The sequence below is a fragment of the Ranitomeya imitator genome, chromosome 5 (assembly GCF_032444005.1).
Source record: "Ranitomeya imitator isolate aRanImi1 chromosome 5, aRanImi1.pri, whole genome shotgun sequence".
NCBI classification, from domain to species: domain Eukaryota; kingdom Metazoa; phylum Chordata; class Amphibia; order Anura; family Dendrobatidae; genus Ranitomeya; species Ranitomeya imitator.
In genome coordinates this window covers 121,888,403-121,908,590 of record NC_091286.1, presented here as the reverse complement: position 1 = coordinate 121,908,590, position 20,188 = coordinate 121,888,403, and the positions used below count along the sequence as shown (strand labels likewise).

The following is a 20,188-nucleotide window of genomic DNA, read 5'->3' as shown; positions in this document are numbered from 1 at the left end:
GAAGCCAGCACAAAAGGAATGGTACTAAATGAGGGTAAAGGTGAGGAGTGCCCAGGGGAGCAACATGAGTAAAATGCCACCTGGAGTGAAAAGCGCCCCTCCCGGGACACAAGTTGTGAACGAATCTTACCCAATAGATGTAATCCCTGGATAGAGCGCTACCCCCCATCCATGGAGATCTCCGTCCATGGCCTACTGGGTACCTCGAGAGGAAGTAGTGTGCCAGCAGGACGGGGACGGTGATCTCAATGGATTTTATCACAGACTTGCCCTCCTCAGCTGGGAACACGGTCATCTTGGTGATTGTTGATCGGTTCTCAAAGGTGTCGCACTTTGTGTCCTTACCTTCGTTGCCTAACGCTAAGACTGGCTCAGGTATTTGTGCAGGAGGTGGTCAGGCTTCATGGGGTCCCGTCTGACATCGTGTCTGATAGGGGTTCTCAGTTTGTGGCAAAATTTTGTAAAGCATTTTGCTCACCGCTGGGGATCAAGTTGTCACATTCGTCGGCGTTTCATCCTCAGCTAAATGGTCAGACCGAGCGGATGAACCAAAATTTGGAGCAGTACTTACGCTGCTTTGTTTCTGACAACCAGGAGGAGTGGTCGACGTTCCTTCCTTTGGCTGAGTTTGCCATAAATAATCACCGCCAGGAATCTTCTGGGGAGTCTCCGTTTTTTTTGTGTTTACGGGCACCATCCTAAATTTTGTACTTTGAGTCAGGGTGGCTCTTCCAGCGTCCCGGAGGAGGACCAGTTAGGAGCACAACTGTCATCAGTCTGGAGGAGAGTGAAACAGCACCTGGGGCAAAGTACAAACGTGTGGCTGACAATAGACGTGTGCCAGGTCCGGACCTGAGTGTGGTTGACTTGGTGTGGTTGTCCACAAAAAACATAAGACTCAAAATACCATCCCTTAAATTGGGTCCAAGGTTTATTGGTCCGTTTAGGGTCATTGCCATCATTAACCCGGTAGCCTACCGATTGGAGCTCCCTACGGTATAGAAGATTCACAATGTGTTCCACAGGTCTTTATTAAATAAGGTGGTGGGTTCCATGGACGCGGCGCCGATGCCACCTCCAGTTTTGGTGGATGGCAATTTAGAGTTTGAAGTCTCCAAGGTGGTTGATTCTCGTGTAGTGCGCCACACTTTACAATACCTGGTACACTGGCATGGTTATGGGCCTGAGGAGAGGTCTTGGGTACCAGCCTCGGACATTCATGCGGATCGGCTGGTCAGTATGTTAGTATGTTTCACCGCCGCCATCCGGACAAGCCAGGTCCTATAGTATTTAGAAAACCCAAGGAACCGCTGAAGCGCTTTTAGGTTATCAGGCCATTCCCAACGCAGTACCGTTTGCACCTTAGCGGCGTCCATTTTACACCCAGAAGCGGACACAATATAACCCAAGAAAGGCAACTCCTGAACCGAAAATACACATTTCTCAAGTTTTGCATAAAGCTTATTCTCTCTGAGAAGCTGTAACACCTTGCCTGACATGCTCTAAATGAGTATCACGGTCGCAAGAATATATGAGAATGTCATCAAGGTACACAATAACGAATTTCCCCAAAACATGCGAGAACACATCATTTATGAAATGTTGAAATACTGCAGGCGCGTTTGTCAACCCAAATGGCATCACCAAATTTTCAAAATGACCCTCTGGAGTATTAAAAGCCGTCTTCCACTCATCACCTTGACGGACTCTTATGAGGTTGTACGCCCCCCTGAGGTCAAGCTTGGTAAACCACTTAGCACCTGCCACCTGGTTGAACAAATCAGGCATCAGTGGCATAGGGTATGGATCACGAACCGTAATCAGGTTTAACTCCCTGAAATCCAGACACGGGCGTAGTCTGCCATCTTTCTTCTTATCGAAGAAGAACCCCGCTGCCACCGGCGAGGACGAAGGCCTGATGTGCCCTTTGCTCAAACTTTCAGCAATGTAGTCCTTTAACGCTTGCCTCTAAGGACCAGAGGTGTTAAACATCCTTGCTTTCGGCAAATTGGCCCCTGGTTTAAACCTGATAGTGAAGTCATAGGGGCGATGTGGTGGCAATTCAGAGCAACCCTTCTCTGAGAACACATCCGCGAAATCCAGCAGTGACTCAGGAATGCTAGGAGTCACAGCGGACACACATGTGGCCAGGCAATTCTCCTGGCAGAATTCGCTCCACTGAATTATGTCCTGAGTTTTCCAGTCAGTCACTGGGTTGTGCATAGATAACCATGGAAAACCCAAAACCATTTGTGCAGGAAGATTACTGAGCACCATACATGTAACTTGCTCAGAATGTAGGACTCCAATGTGGAGTTTGACCTCAGCCACAAACTCAGTAATCTCCCCCTGTGGGAGAGGAGCAGCATTGATGGTAACCACCCGGATAGGATGAGGCAGTTTTTCGATCCTGAAACAGGCTGTGTGCGCAAACTCCTCATGAATGAGATTAGTGGCAGAACTACTATCCACAAAAACAGTGATTGGCAGTTCTTTGCCAGCGATCATAACTTTGGCTGGGAGCATGCATTGAGAAACCACCATGGAGGATATGCATAAGCTCAGATTGGCCTCCTCCACACCCTCTGAGCTTAGTAGTTTTCCGCCGTTGTGCTTTTCTTAGACAGCAGAGGACAAGAATTTACATAATGACCAGTTTTACCACAGCAAAAACAGGCTCCCTGCTTCCTGAGCAAAGGGGCTCGATGTTTAACATGTGACACCCCTGCGATTTGCATAGGCTCCGTGGGCTCACCTGCAGAAACCTCACGCGTACCTACGCCCTCTCCCATAGGCGGCGTCTCTTGCTCCCCCTGATGCAAACGGCGATCAATGCGGACAACAAGACTCATAGCGGACTCTAGAGAAGCAGGAGTCTCGTACATCAGGAGGGCTTTTTTAACCTTTTCTGAGACCCCACGAACAAACTGACTCCGCAGCGCGGGATCGTTCCATTGTGTGTCGACCGCCCAGCGGCGAAATTCAGAACAGTAGTCCTCCGCCATACGCTCCCCCTGGCGGATAGCGCGAATTTTAGATTCTGCTAGGGCCATTCTGTCAGGATCATCATAAATGAGTCCAAGAGCAGAAAACAAACTCTCCACTGAGTTAAATGCAGCTGAATCAGATGGTAACGAAAACACCCATGCTTGGGGGTCCCTGTTGAGTAATGACAACACCAGGCCCACACGCTGAGCCTCATTACCTGAGGAGATCGGGCACATACGAAAATAAAGTTTGCAAGCTTCACGAAAAGTAACAAACTTACTGCGTTCCCCAGCAAACCTTTCAGGTAACGGAAACTTAGGTTCAGCAACTCTACCTGCGGATTCAGCTTGCACATTCGATACTACTAGACCCTGTTGCCGAACTGCTACCTTCAACTCAGTGACCTGTAGGGACAGCGCCTCCAAATGGCGGGCTATGGAAGTCATGGGATCCATGGAATACAAAAATATGGGCCGATTATAATGTCACGGGGAGCCTAGGTAGGCTAAAGCTAATAACCCGGGCCCCTGCGATTTCCCAAATTCTAGGGAAACCCTGTCTGTCCCTCTCCCAGAGATTACACTGATGGTGTACTTGTCTGGGCCGCCAGGCCTGACCCTGACTCCTGATTCAGTACTAAACTGAAACCTCCACCTAGTGATAATCCTCACACCAACCTACACAGAAAGTACAGACAGGGAAAACCAAAAACGCACTACGCCACAAACACACTCAGGAAAACACTATAATGTGCACAGGGCAAAACTAACACGAATATAGGAAGGAGAAATGACAAAGGATCATACACCACCAGATAGGATATTTTCACTCCAAGACCACCACTCCGAACCGAGATCACCAGGCACAAGACACAAGCTATAATCGGCGAAGCCCAAAGTTCAGAAGAACTATTTAAAGGGAACCTGTCACCCCGAAAATCGCGGGTGAGGTAAGCCCACCGGCATCAGGGGCTTATCTACAGCATTCTGTAATGCTGTAGATAAGCCCCCGATGTTACCTGAAAGAGGAGAAAAAGACGTTATATTATACTCACCCAGGGGCGGTCCCGCTACTGGTCTGGTCAAACGGGCGTCTCCGGTCCGCTGCGGTGCCTCTCATCTTCTTTCCATGACGTCCTCTTCTGATCTTCAGCCACGGCTCCGGCGCAGGCGTACTTTGCTCTGCCCTGTTGAGGGCAGAGGATAGTACTGCAGTGCGCAGGCGCCGGAAAGGTCAGAGGCCCGGCGCCTGCGCACTGCAGTACTTTGTCTGCCCTCAACAGGGCAGAGCAAAGTACGCCTGCGCCGGAGCCGTGGCTGAAGATCAGAAGAGGACGTCTTGTAATGAAGATGGGAGGCGCCGCAGCGGACCAGAGACGCCCCTTTGACCTGACCAGCAGCGGGACCGCCCCTGGGTGAGTATAATCTAACGTCTTTTTCTCCTCTTTCAGGTAACATCGGGGGCTTATCTACAGCATTACAGAATGCTGTAGATAAGCCCCTGATGCCGGTGGGCTTACCTCACCCGCGATTTTCGGGGTGACAGGTTCCCTTTAAAGGCCGTGGGCATGCCCCAGCCTCCAATCCGAGTACCAGCTAGGTTAACCCCGGACAACCTAGATAAAATCTAGCCGGCGCCACTGAGCGCATAGTGGACGAATACAGAATTACCGATGTCTGTCGGACGCCCTAGTGTGAATAGCGTCCGACATGACACATGATGAATCATCAACTTTTGTTGACTCAAGATACATCAGTGCTCCAGAAGCTGCTTGGAGGATGTTTGCATTTCCAATGCATTCACAGTCCCATGCCATTATACGTTTAGCTATTCATTTACCAAATCAACAGCAGCTTTATTTCTTTGAAGATGCTGAAGTCAATGATGTCTCAAAAACTTTAAGCACGACGTCAACATTAATGGAGTTGTTTTTGCTGAACCAACGTGACGAAAACGCAAGGCAGTATTTGTACCGAGAGATTCCAGAGCATTACGTTTGGAATAAAACTTGGAATTCAAGACAACAAGGAGTTGGCAGAATAATCGGACGCATGTATACTGTTAGTGTCAAGGATCAAGAAAGATATTGCCTTCGGCTGTTATTATTGCATGTCAAAGGAGCTACAAGTTATGAGGATTTGAAAACAGTTAACGGAGTATTGCAGGACTCATTTAAAGCTGCAGCTTTGGCTTTAGGACTTCTATTGGATGATAGTGTGTGGAGACTTACTTTAGAAGACGCAGTTACCCTACATATGCCTAAGCAACTTCGTGAATTGTTTGCCTACATCTGTGTATTTGGACCACCTACAAATCCGGCTCAACTTTGGGCAAATTTTAAAGAACATCTAATCGACTACAACTCAAAGTTGGAACAATCATAATGTTGCTGCGGAATCTAAATACAAAAAATGGTCTATGTAATGGAACTCGCCTTGTTGTTACTGGACTCCATTCTAACGTCATTCAAGCAAGAGTGATCACTGGATCAGGAAAAGGAGATGAAGTGTTCATTCCACACATTGATTTATGTCCTTCAGACACCGGTCTTCCATTTAGGCTTCGGCATCGACAGTTTCCAGTTAAACCAGCTTTTGCCATGACAATTAACAAGTCACAAGGTCAAACTCTTCACCGTGTTGGCATATATCTACCGGAGCCTGTTTTTGACTCTACGTAGCATTTTCAAGAGTTAAAATGAGATCCAACGTCAAGGTGCAAGTTCTTCCTACCCCGTTACAAGGAAAGTTGCTTATAGGTAGTCAAAAGGTATTCAATAAAAATATGGTGTACAAAAATATTTTGGGTTGATATTGGTAACATATATATTGGTGTCGATGTACTTCTTTTATTCGATGATTTATTTAAATTCCGTTAGATATTCATGTAATGGCTTATGTATTTTGATGATCTGTTTCATAATTTCATTCAATTGTATTAAGTTCTATGAGCAATAAAATTTAATGATAATAAATATATTTTACCCAGAAAATCCTGTGTATTCATTGCATTATTCTGAAATCTTCATAATTAAACTACATACATATTCTAGAATACCCGATGCGTTCGAATCGGGCCACCATCTAGTATAGAATATATTAATAAAGAAGAGTGCATATACGCTGAAAGTGCAGAAGCTGTACACAGACAGATATTCATGAATAAAGCCCACTGAGTTTACTTTTAAAGATGTTTTCCATGCATTAAAAAATAATAATTAAACAGCGTGGCTGTCCCTATAATGAGTCATCAATCCTCTATCACCTTTATTTTTGTTTTTTATCTTCCTTTCAGGCCCCTGCAGCCATCCTAGTTTGTTCTTGTTTACGTTCTGAATTTCCCGCCATCTCTTCCGATTTTCCTCTAGACTACATTTCCAAGAGGCAGTGCAGTATTTGTCCCACCTTTTAGTGTTCGGCCACTCCACATGCAAAAAGCACTATCCTGAGCTTCCTAATCAGTCTCAAGATGGATAAATCATTACTCAAATTGCTGTTTCTCCTTCCTAACATCTCTCCTGATTCCTGTAATATGTGCTATCATGACACTCTCCTGCATTCAGTTATGTGACTGCTAGCTTATAGGGATAGATACAGAGCAGCACTCACCACTGATGTTTCCATGAAGTATGAATTTATTTGGTCACTAGATGGTGGCCCGATTCTAACGCATCGGGTATTCTAGAATATGCATGCCCACGTAGTATATTGCCCATCCACGTAATATATTGTCCATCCACGTAGTATATTGCCCAGACACGTAGTATATTGCCCAGTGACGTAGTATATTGCGCAGCCACGTAATATATTGCCCAGTGACGTAGTATATTGCCCAGTGACGTAGTATAGCTACGTAGTATATTGCCCAGTGATGTAGCATATTGCCCGGTGACGTAGTATACAGCACAGAACCACGTAGTATATTGCACAGCGACGTAGTATACAGCGCAGAGCCACATAGTATATTGCACAGCGACGTAGTATATTTCCCAGCGAAGTAGTATACAGCACAGAGCCACATAGTATATTGCCCAGCTACGTATTATATTGGCCAGCCAGGTTTGTCACAGGTTAAAAAATAAAAAAAAAACATATACTCACCTTTCCGAGGGAGCCCTTGTAGTCCGCTGCAGCTTCCGGTCCCAGGGTTGGTATGAGCGCAGGACCTGTGATGTCGCGGTCATATGACCGTGACGTCATGGCAGGTCCTTCTCGCGCAGGGCCTGTGATGACGTCGTGGTCACGTGACCGTGACGTCATGGCAGGTCCTTCTGCTACCAGAACCTGCAATGGAAGATGGCGGCCGGCGCTAGCTGCTACGGAGGGTGAGTATAGCAGGTTTTTTAGTTTTTTATTATTTTTAACATTACATTTTTTACTATTGATGCCGCATAGGCAGCGTCAATAGTAAAAAGTTGGGGACACACAGGGTTAATAGCAGTGGTAACGGAGTACGTTACCCGCGGCATAACGTGGTCCGTTTCCGCCGGCATTAACCCTGTGTTAGCGATGACCAGAGGGGAGTATGCGGGCGAGAGGCACTGACTGCGGGGAGTAAGGAGTGGTCATTTTCTTCCGGACTTTGGCCGTCGCTGATTGGTCGCGGCAGCCATGACAGGCAGCTGCCGAGACCAATCAGCGAATGAATAACCGTGACAGACAGAAGGACAGACGGAAGTGACCCTTAGACAATTATATAGTAGATTGCATAAAGCATGGAGACATGAAGTGAACTAGAAACAGCCTTCTCGCTTGAGCACATGCTTTTCCGTGTTTTGTCTGATGACCTAATAAATTAATACTTTATGGAAATGTCAGAGCAAACTGCAGAGCTGCTGTTTAAACCAATCATAGCACAGACAGGAAATCTCTGTACTCTGCTTTTTAACAGATTATAGCAGGAATAAGGAGCTGGAGGTCAACATAACCACGTGTGACAACTTAGGAACACACCAGAATTTTAATTGCAAGTAAATTATGAAGTTTTTTTCATTTCTGATATCATAGCTGTGGAGTCGGTAAGCCAAACCTCCCACTCCGACTCCACAGTCTTGCCTCAATACTGAGCATGTGCATAAAGTGCAGCACAGATTCATCTCCATTCCGACTCCACAGCTCTGCCTCACTACTGAGCATGTACATAAAGTGCAGCACAGATTCATCTCCATTCCGACTCCACAGCTCTGCCTCACTACTGAGCATGTACATAAAGTGCAGCACAGATTCATCTCCACTCCCGACTCCACAGCCCTGCCTCACTACTGAGCATGTACATAAAGTGCAGCACAGATTCATCTCCACTCCCGACTACACAGCACTTGTCACTACTGAGCATGTACATAAAGGGGAGCACAGATTCATCTCCACTCCTGACTCCACAGCACTTCCTCACTACTGAGCATGTACATAAAGGGCAGCACAGATTCATCTCCACTCCGACCCCACAGCACCGCCTCATTACTGAGCATGTACATAAAGTGCAGCACAGATTCATCTCCACTCTGACCCACAGCACTTGTCACTACTGAGCATGTACATAAAGGGCAGCACAGATTAATCTCCACTAATAGCCGAGATTCTTAGATCAGGAATAGAACATGCAAACATTTACAGCACATCCTGCATTGTACTACTGTACCCAATTTATTGTATATTTTAGGAGTCGGGCTATTTTATACTGACACCGACTCCATCAAAATGGACACAGACTCGATCTCCATGACTCCATCTCCGCAGCCCTGTCTGTTAAGCTTTACATTGCTTTAATAATCTGTGTGCCTAGAAAACCCCTTTAATTCTTTTATAGTTTTTTGATTGTTTGGTCATCATTAGCTCCCTCAGGGTTAGCTCTGCTGATTGCTAAAATATCTAAAAAAACAAATACTCTTGTCTCCTCCCAACTCCTTGCTTCATAGTGAAGCACACGGTGGGGGACAGTGGGACAGGATTATAGGTAGGTAATTTAGCCTGGAGACCATCAGACTGACTTGTACTGGAATGATGGAATACAATGATGATTATAGTTTTTATTAGATTATCACATACACCACATTTTCAGTTTTTTTTTTTTTTTTTTTTTTTGGGGGGGGGGGGGGGGTGTGGTGGGGAGTGAGACAACAGTTTTAAACTGCAACCGTTTTAATAGGTGACTTTTCAGAATAAGTTGTTGCGCATACAAATGAGGATTAACACTATTTCTGTCCAGTATATCACATATCCTTAATTTTTGCCAGTTCTCCACTGGGCAGGATGGATTTGGGTAGTTTTCAAGAGTGAAAGATGAGAATAACAGTCATTTTAATTTTTATTTAATAAATCTGTAGTACATGTCAAAATAAGCAACTTTGTACTAAATCATATCAGAGAAATATGCCCCTTTCTCTGCCAGAATTGATCAGTCATCAAAATTCTCAATTTTTAGGTAAAATCTGTATTCAGTGAAGACAGAATGTCACTACTCTGTTGTATGGTGCCTGGGACCAGGGGCTCCTTCCCTGTCCCTAACGCTAACTCTAGGGGCGCCCTAGCTCGCCCTGTTCCCTGGATTACTTCTGATGGTGAAGATGCCAGGGCTACGAATCTTGCCTTAGCTCCTGAATCTGCCTTCAGTCTGTACCCCTTACCCCACTCACCCAGGGAAGAGGCGAGTAGTAGTGTACCATAACACAACAACCAAGACTAACAAGATAATACAGACAGGGGTAACAAAAAATACCAAACATACAAATATTCACACAAATAATAGAGGGATGCATTTGAGAGTGGAGGATTGAGGTAAACAAAAGTAGGAGAAGAAAGGAAATAATCACACACTCAAAACCTACCAACAGTCACAGATAAATCCACCAACCGCCTACTCCAATAACCACCACCATCAACCTCCAAACCATGCAACAAAAGCTAGCTCTGACCATGAGTGCTAGCCAGGGCCCAGATTATAGAGGACATGCGAATGTCTAACAGTGCATAGCTGTGACCCTTATCTCCAGGAGCTCTCAACAGACCAGATTAACCCCCGCACTGCTAAAAAAAAATCTACAGTGTTTAATTTGAAGTGCTTCTAATCCGTGCAGGAGTAGGAGAAATCAGACGCTGTAGTCTTCTGGCTCCTCTGTGATGTAAACCAGTGACACAGGCATTCCCATTATTGGGATAGAAGATAAAAGCTGCTACTGATAAGATTCTATGTAGAAGGGAAGAGGGAGGAGCTCTGCCTCTAGCGCCTCCTATCTCTGTGTAGAATATTATTAGTAGTAGCTGCCAACCCCTATCTCAGTAATGGGAGAGTCTGTCTTCACTTAATACAGATTTTACCTAAGAATTGAGAATTTTGCTAATGACTGATCGATGCTGGCACAGAAAGAAGCAGATTTATCTGATAAGATATATTGCAGAGTTGCTTACTTTTATGTGCACTGTTGATGTGTGAAATTAAAATTAAAACGACGGTTACACTTTACAGAAAAAGTAATAAGTGGAGCAAGAAGCATATTTCTCTAATAAGATCTATTACAATGTTTCTTATCTTTTATTTTACTGTTGATTTGTAAAACATTTTAAATAGTGTTCAATAAAGATTACAGATTTCTGTCACATATATCAAGTAAAACTAACAATGATGACATTTTGTTACTGTGTTTGAAAATGTACAGCTTCAAAATACTTTATTTCCATGCTTCATGTACCATCTTGAACCCATAGTTAAATTCTTTTGTTACAGTTTTAATGTTAACATTCTGTAAGCCATATGTATTGGTGTTATTTTCCAGGGCAATACTGTGAGAGCTGCAATTCTGGGCACGCTTGTTCTTGATGGAGAATCAGTCTACAGCTTGACAGCCAATCCAATCTTCTTACTTCTGGCCAGAATAATCCTTGTGAACCTCAGGAACAAACTCGCGGCATTCCAGGTAAGAAATGATCTGCAGCTTTTTTACGTGCCCAGCATGGACAAGTTCTTGTCAATTATATATGAAGAAAATATAACAGATTTTTAAATGCATTTCAGTTTATTGTTTTATTCCAAGGTATTCTATATTATATTGTTACTTAAAGGGGTGGTCCAAAAGGCAAAAGTAAATTTTATCTTAGTCCTTGTCTATTTGTTGTAAAAAATTCTATACTGTTCCCTAACTGCTAGTCTTTTTTTTTTTTTTTTTTTTTACTTCCTGCTTAATGACAATTTGTTGACACTCATTTCAGGAGCAGTGCGATGTGCACAGTGACAGCACCCACCCTCTTGTCGGGTCAGATTTGCAGTAATGAGCCGACAACACAGCTGTGTTACAATACCCGGCGTGCAGGAGATCAGCGTGGCCCCCCGTAGGTGACGTTAGTGGTCTCTGCCGGGTATTGTTAAACCGCTGTATTACCAGCTCATTACTGCAGAACTGAGCCGACGCGAGAGCGGGTGCTGCCACTGTGCACATCGCTTTGTCCCTGAAACGAATGTCACTGAGGACACATTGTTTCAGGAAGGGGGCAGGGGCTATGCCAGTGACCACAGCCTCTGCCCTCATGATTCTTCGTTTGAGTTGGGGGCTCTCAAATGAATCGTCATAAGACAGGATGTGATAAATAAAATAAATAAACTAGCCGGAAAATAGTGTATCTAGGGAACTGCTTGGATTTTTAAATCCAGTATGTTAGATGAAAGCTTAGATTATGGCATCTATTCCCTTCAAACTTAGGGGTAGGTATTGAGGTGCCTGTGTGCTATCCTTTTTTTTTTAATTAAAACTACATGTAAATGCCATCCAGGCAAGCATTTATGTGGCCAGGTGTTGGTGGGCCACACTTAATATCATAGCGGGCCGCAGGTTGTGCACCCCTGCTGTATTGCTTCTAGGGCAAAAAACTCAAATGTACATTATATAGTGTCGCGTGCTCCAATTGTGTCTGCCACACCCCATACAAATCCAACTGAGAAAACATCACAGAATGCTCTAATTCTGTTTCAATCGAAGGCACATGGCAATACCGTAAGGCCCCATCAAATTAGTGCTTTATTCTGGCCCCATACTGTGGTACAGTAATGCACATAACATAAGGCTAGCTACAAGACACATTTTTTTTTAGCAAAACAGTATAAATATGTAAAACATTAACCTTAATTCACCTTAAAGGGAGTTTGCCAGCTCCTAAACTGTGATGAACTAACTTCCTACCTATATCGGACTTAGCCCCTATAAAAATCATACCTTTTAGTTAATCTGTCGCTTTAGACCAATTTGGTAAGTAGAGTGCTCGGGGCATCCATAGCGTGGCTGAGGGGCTCAGTGCACCTATTCACCTCCACCTTTTACATTCCACCACTTCCTTCTTTGGTGATTGGAAGCGCTGGCTTGCCAGGAGTGAGCGCTGGCTGAAGAGACAGTTCGGCATGTACACCCTCTCAGTCCTGCCCTGCTCTCTGCTGCACTTCCAGGAGTAGCTGTGTAATTAGCAGGCACATCAGAGAGGAGAGATGAGTGTGTGCACCCTGGCACTCCTACAGTGAATGCATGCTCTAATTAGAATATTGGATTAAAGAGGACCTGTCTACCGGTCAGAAGTGGACAGTTTTTGCTCTTATGTTCTTTTTCCTGCTCCCCTGACTATTCCACTTTTTTAAAATCTCTCTTATGTTCCAACAGATATGTGCTCCTGTAATTAGTGCGTCCAGTATGCACATTTTATGGTTTTTACAGGGGGGCAAAATTCCTAGGATTCTATGGGGCGTGTCTTTAGGCTGCTTTGCATAATTAACATATTAGCTACGCCCCCCTGTGAAAACTATAAAAATTTGCAAAGATTGGGATCTAGGCAGTTCCTTTTTAGAGAATTTTCAGCAGAATGGAGGGACAGATTAACCCCTTGTCAACATTTGATGTTCAGTTATGTCATATGTCGGGTCCCTGACTTTGATGACTTTGATACAGGCTCGCAAGTAGAGCCCGCATCTTTCTTGGCAGGTGATGGCTGAATTATTCAGGCATCATCTGCCTCTAACAACCACAGGTTGAGCAGCGCTTCGCATGTGGCTGTTAACCTGATAAACACCACTGTCAGTCTCTGACAGCCGCGTATAACGAGCAATGGCAGAGGAGTGCATCATTCTATATGCCCATTGGAATGCCTGCGACGTGATTGCGGGGCATCGATGGGTCTGCTGAAAACCACTATGTCTGTGATGACGTTATTTCTGTGAAAGCCCAGCCGGTAGCTGGTGCTCATAGGAGTCCATGATTTTCACTATACACAGCAATGCTGTAGCACTTCTATGTGTAGCACAAGTGAAGAAATACAGTAGAAAAGAAATACAGTAAAAAGTGAAGAAACATGTTTTAAAAAGGGCGAAGAAAAAAAAAATTCACTCAGACATATTTGGTATCGCTGCTTTCATAAAAGTCCGAACAATCAAAATATAAAATAAATGATTCCGATTGGTAAACCGCATAACAACAAAAATCATATAAACAACAGAATTACATATTTAACTGCTGCAGCACTGAAATAAAATGCAATAAAAGGTGATCAAACCAGTGTATCTACCCCAAAATGATATCCGTAAAAACGTCAGCTCAGGATGCAAAAAAAATAAGCCCTCACACAGCCCTATATCCCAAAAAATTGAAAATGTTATGGGTTTTAGAAAAATGGCAACACAAGCAATTTTTGTTTCTGTTTATAAATTTCCAAATTTTTTTCACCATAACGACATGCGCCGTACTAGTGCGGCGCATGTCGTGTCTCCCCCTTTGATGTGGGCTCCGGCGCTGAGCCCACATCAAAGTCGCGACATGTCAGCTATTTTGTACAGCTGACATGTGCGCGCAATAGCGGCGGGTGAAATCGCGATTCACCCGCCGCTATTAACCTGTTAAATGCCACTGTCAAACGCTGACAGCGGCATTTAACTACCACTTCCGGCCGCGCGGCCGTAAATGAGCGCATCGCCGACCCCCGTCACATGATCGGGGGTCAGCGATGCTTCAGGATGGTAACCATAGAGGTCCTTGAGACCTCTATGGTTACTGATGCCAGCCTGCTGTGAGCGCCACCCTGTGGTCAGCGCTCATAGCAAGCCAGCGATTTGATGTAGCAGAGGTGATCCAGTTGTGCCAGCTTCTAGCCTCCCATGGAGGCTATTGAAGCATGGCAAAAGTAAAAAAAAATGCTTTAAAAAATAGGAAAAAAATAAAAAAATATAAAAGTTTAAATCACCCCCCTTTCACCCCATCCAAAATAAAACAAAAAAAATTCAAACTTACACATATTTGATATCGTCGTGTTCCGAATCGCCCGATCTATCAGTAAAAAAGCATTAATCTGATCGCTAAACGGCGTAGCGAGAAAAAAATTTGAAACGACAGAATTACATTTTTTTGGTCGCCGCGACATTGCATTAAAATGCAATAACGGGTGATCATAAGAACGTATCTGCACAAAAGGGGTGTCATTAAAAACGTCATCTCGGCACGCAAAAAATAAGCCCTCACCTGACCCCAGGTCACGAAAAATGGAGACGCTACTGGTATCGGAAAATGACGCTTATTTTTTTTAGCAAAGTTTAGAATTTTTTTTCACCACTTAGATAAAATATAACCTAGACATGTTTAGTGTCTATGAACTCGTACTGACCTGGAGAATCATAGTGTCAGGCCAGTTTTAGCATTTAGTGAACCTAGCAAAAAAGCCAAACCAATTTTTTGCAATTTCACCACACTTGGAATTTTTTTCCCATTTTCTAGCACAAGACATGGTAAAACCAATTGTGTTGTTCAAAAGTACAACTCGTCTCGCAAAAAATAAGCCCTCACATGACTATATTGACGGAAGAATAAAAAAGTTATGGCTCTGGGAAGGAGGGGAGCGAAAAACGAAAACGCAAAAACGAAAAAGGGCCGCGGCGTGAAGGGGTTAGATTAAAAAAAAAAAAAAACAACTATGCATGTTTGCCATCTGCGTAATTGTACTGACCTAGAAAATCAAATTGCCAGTTCAGATTTACCATAAAGTGAGCAGTGTAAATTAAAAAATAAATAAATAAATAAATAATTGTGGAAATGACCTTTTTGCAATTGGGATGTACTTTTGTTCCCACTTTCCAGTATATTACATGATAAAATGAACAATGTCATTGAAAACTACAACCCGTCCCGTAAAAAAACAAAAACCCTCACATGGCTATATTGGCGGAAAAAATATAGTTATGGCTCTTGGAAGAAGCGGAGGAAATAAATGAGAATGAAAAAATGGAAATTGGCCGCGGCGTGAAGGAGTTAATACAGTAAAGATTTTATAGGGGCTTTGTCCCCTTTGTGACTGGGGAGTTTAAAATGTGTCTTGGGGCTGACTCTCTTTAGTACTGTAATTATTTTTAGAGAAAAAAATGACTACCGTATCTTTGGCCAAACTGTTTTCTACTTGTACCTCTGTCCTAAAAAAGTAAATGCATTTTTCAGCAACTGATGTCACGCGGTCATCCCCTAAGTATTCCAAACTGTGAGATTTCTTGCTCTTGGATCGCTCTAGCATTATAAGTAATGCTTTAATGGGTGTAGTCATACGAGATACACAGGAAGAATTTAGTACAGCCCATTTAACAAGGAGGCAATGTCTTGCTTTTATGTAAAAAAAAAAAAAGAAAGAAAAAATCATACAGACCAAGAGAGCGTCAAACGAGGCCTGTTCTTGGAGGGGAAAGATTCCCATTCGTCTGTTCACAGAGCAGCCATTTGTATCACACGGCAGAGAAATGATCTTTATGTAATGTTATGAAAGGCTAGCCCGCCAAGGTGTAAAGTCCCGCACGAGCCTGGCAAATCTTGGATTTAAAAAGCCGCTGCTTGTGACTTTCTACTTTGCACATGAATATGTTTGTTGCAAATGCGTGAAATTATGCCCTGAGCAAACGGATAAACAACAGACATCTTAGCTTTGTCACTGCCTCAAAAAAGTAGTAAAATGCTTTTAGACGCTACTAAACTTTGGGCTAACAATGCCATCAGGCTATAACGGGGTATTAGGCATTAGCCTGGAGAAAGTAATGGGAACAGATGATTGAGTATATCATTCCTACCTAGTTACAAACTCTACACCTAAATAGCGATACAATGTACTATCCCCTGCCAAAGATCGTATTATTTACATGATACTCCTTTACTCACTTGTACGTTGTTTTAATGCCTCCTACTTAAAGAGCTGGTCCACTATTTTTACATTGATGACCTATCCTTACGGGTCCTGACCCGTAGAAGCGCGGCAGCACGAAACGGCCGTCGTCCTTTCTGTCCACGTTCTCCCTGTTGTCACCTGCACATTTTCTAAATAAAGGATTGGTGTTTTTCCGGATCGGTGAGTGCACTTCTGTTTTTTCTTCATTTTGGACTCATGTATGTCGGCCTGCTTTAAGTATGGCAACTTGTAATTTTGTGATTTTTCTCTTCAAACCAAAATCCCTCTGTCTCCTGCCCTTGGAATAGTCCAGGAGAATACAAATGATTCATTCTGAGCATTTTATACTAGTTTAATTTTCTTCTCATGACTGTGTGGCCTCAGGCAAATCTAAAAAATAATAAAAGAAAACGAATATTCCAAAGAATATAAAAGATTCTCTGCTGTTTAAAGTGTAAATTGCATTTTAGCAGAGCTGGTCTTTGTACAATGCGGACGGATTTCTTGAAATTGTGATATGCTGTTTGAATTATTCAAATAGAAAAAAAAAAGACTAAAATGTAATGGGTTTTACTTTATTTTAGGCTAATACATAGTTTGCCTATTATATTCACATTCAAGCTCAATTTATATTCCATTTACTTGGCATGATTATCTTTTATGTGTTAAAATACACTATTTGTCTTGCTTGTGTTATTTTTACAGTGACTAAAGTCCGATAGCATTTTTCCTACCTTTTCTTATATAGTGTTGTCTCTAGGACACCGTGTAAGAGTTCAGCTGCACGGGCGTAGCACAGCTCCGTATAAGCTCAATTTTATCGCTCATCACTCTCCATGGGGCAATTTATCTATAAAACAGCACCACTGAGCGGCACATGGACTTCTAGTAACTCTGTGTTATAAAGTTGTAGGGACTTTAGGTGCCGCATTTGGTTCCATTCACATGTGCATAAGTCCTTACAATATGTGGAACCATGTCTAAGGCCGGTGTCACACTTGCGAGTGCAATGCATGAAATTCGAGCAAGTCTCTCACCTCAATACCCGGCACTGCCGCCGGCGGTTCCGACTGGAGCGTTCAGCATAGAAATACACGCAGCCGCATACTCTGGTCCCGAGTGCTGGCGGCAGTGACGGGTATTGATGTGCGAGTTTCTCGCATTGCATTCGCAAGTGTGACCCCGGCCTACATATACAGTTTTTATATTTTTAGTGGCTTTTATTCATCGAGAAGGTGAAGTCCACAGCAAAAGTCTGAATAGCGTGGCTCCACTAATCCAAAGGGAGTATATATTTGAATTTATGGTTAAAGAAGACCTCCCTCAAGACTTTCTATTGCCTATACCTGTAGTATAAGGTAAGGTTTCCAGCGCCACTCCGGTCCTCTTCTCACCCACGTGACTTCTATTCCGACTTGCAGAAAGGTCTTTTGCTTTTACCATGTTAGTCTATGGATCCTCGTTCTGATGATCACACATAAACCCCAGGGTGATCTTGCAAGTTGAAGACCGCAGCGGTGCTGGAAAAAAAAAGGAAAACGGCAGTCGGTCAATATACGAATGCACGGACACTACACCCCATATACATTTACTCAGGATTAGGCAGTAAAAAGATTGTTGGCAGTGCTTCTTTAATGCAATTAACTGAACATTTTTTTGCAAAACTTTTGCTATTGGAAAGTACAATTTTTTATTTCTTTTTACACACTTTTTTAGAACTACTTGTTTCTTGTTTTTCTTTTCCTCTTTAATTTCGTACATTTTACACAGTTTGACGAGTTCTAAATGCTTATCCAATCCCCCCTTCCAGGTATTGCCTTGGTGGACCTTAAGATGTGTGAACATTCACCAACGGCTTTTGGAAGAGCGTTCTCCAGAATTATTAACTGTTGCGCAAAACTGTATGGAAGGAGGTAGGTGCTGTTATGTTATTGTATGCTTTGTGTCCATATCAAGTCAGATGATGAGCGCTGTTTTGTGTGTTTTTAAACTATCACAATACCTAGAATCACTTATTGCTTATACAAAAATACAGACAAAAATTTGTTACAACTGCTGTAAAGGAAGCCATCAGAAAATGACCTATTAGTTAATTCAGGTTTTCTCGTTACATGTTTGTAAAAAATATTGGCTATCTTTCTATTTATTTTCATATTGCAATCTTTATTAAAAAATAGTAATTTGCAATTTTCACTGTTCACTGGGGCTCCTACTTCTTGTTCTTTCAGGAAGAGTTTTCAGCAGGCTCCTCATCAGCAGTGCCAGGGTTACAATAACAAGTCCCATCCCTATAAAGAGCTGAGCTGATAGTATAGGATCCACCATTCACAATAGGAGATATCACAGCTGTCCCTGCTCCCCCTCCCTTTATAATGATCTTTGTTCACGCTCGTTAGATGCTTCAATACAAATAACAGGGTCCGAGTCTGTTCATTGTTGCTAATGTACAAGTGTTGTTTCCTGAAACAACATGAAGTAAGAGTCTAAAGAATCTCCAGTGGTCAGTATGAAAATTGCAAGAGTTCTCTTTTTTACTTTAACCCCTTCACGACCTTGCCCTTTTCCGTTTTTGCTTTCTCGTTTTTCACTCCCCTCCTTCCCAGAGCTATAACTTTATTTTTCCGTCAATATGGCCATGTGAGGGCTTGTTTTTGTGGGACAAGTTGCACTTTTGAACGACACATTGGTTTCAGCATGTCGTGTACTAGAAAAGGGGGAAAAAAATTCCAAGTGCGGTGAAATTGCAAAAAAAGTGCAATCCCACACTTGTTTTTGTTTGGCTTTTTTTGCTAGGTTCACTAAATGCTAAAGCTGACCTGCCATTTTGATTCTCCGGGTCATTATGAGTTCATAGACACCAAACATGTCCAGGTTACTTTTTATCTAAGTGGTAAAAAAAAATTCCAAACTTTGCTAAAAAAAAATAATAAAAAAAAAATGTGCAATTATGTTAATACCCGTAGCGTCTCCATTTTTCGTGATCTGGGGTCAGGTGAGGGCTTATTTTTTTGCGTGCTAAGCTGACGTTTTCACCCCCGTGAAATTGCCAGGGGTGCAGGTCTTTCCCCCCTAATCCAGATGCCTTCCAGCCATCACTCATGGCCTCTGCGCGTCGGGCGCCGCCTCCTCTTCCTTCAGTAGCGTCCCCGGCGCCTGCGCTGTAAGTTCGAAGGGCAGTGCAAATGCGCGTGCCCGAAAAGAAAAAACAACTGCGCAGGCATCGGGGACGCTACTGAAGGAAGAGGAGGCGGCGCCCCGCGCGCAGAGGCCCTGAATGACCGCTGGGAGGCGTCTGGATTAGGGGTAAAGACCTGCCCCCCCCCGGCGATTTCACAGTATGAGCGACAAATTTGATAAACGATTCTTTCAGCAGTGCCAGAGACCCGAACTAAAAGAGCCACCCTGTCAGAATGCAGCATTAGTGCTTCACAAGATGGCTCTTTTAGTTACAAACACCTGGGTGGGGTGACAGGTTCCCTTTAAAATTGAAATAGCACTGTTTGAAGCAGGAAACTCCAAATGGTGATTAAAGAAGAACCACAAAACATATCTATTCACCAAAGGTATCAGTATAATCTGTATCACAGCGCTATTGCAACCTTTCCTTTATTTTACATGACAAAATTGTGCTGATAGGTTGTCTTTCAGTGTACATTAAAGCTAGGTATGGTCCCTTATCAGTCAGACATTTTTGGTAAGTCTTGATTTCTTATTGGGAGAAGGCATTATTAATGACTATGTGTCTTATTGTTATGTTTGACTTATCAGGTGGTTAGTTTAGGCTAGGATCTCAAACCGTTCTCTTCACTGAACATTGCATTGTGATTTCCGTCGTAATCCCCGAAAAACAGGATTCAGACAGGAACCCCAACGGAGCCATTCACATGAATGAAGAAGTCACTTTGGACCCACTCTGGCAGAACAATGATGAAATCACTTTGGACACTGTGTGGTCTCCACACTGGCAGATCAATGAGGAACTCACGTTGGAGATTGTCTGGTCCCCATACTGGCAGATCAATGACAAAATCACTTTGGACATT

The 20,188-nt window shown here is 43.3% G+C and overlaps 1 protein-coding gene across 1 annotated transcript in view; it reads left to right on the top strand.

Moving 5' to 3' along the window:
* The window catches only part of TTC27 (tetratricopeptide repeat domain 27), a 630,563-nt gene that overhangs the window by 151,160 nt on the left and 459,215 nt on the right, over positions 1-20,188 (top strand). Inside the window, exons 5-6 of the mRNA XM_069769113.1 lie at positions 10,757-10,897; positions 17,956-18,058. Of these exons, the coding sequence (XP_069625214.1) occupies positions 10,757-10,897; positions 17,956-18,058 (244 nt within the window). The remainder of the gene's footprint in view (positions 1-10,756; positions 10,898-17,955; positions 18,059-20,188) is intronic.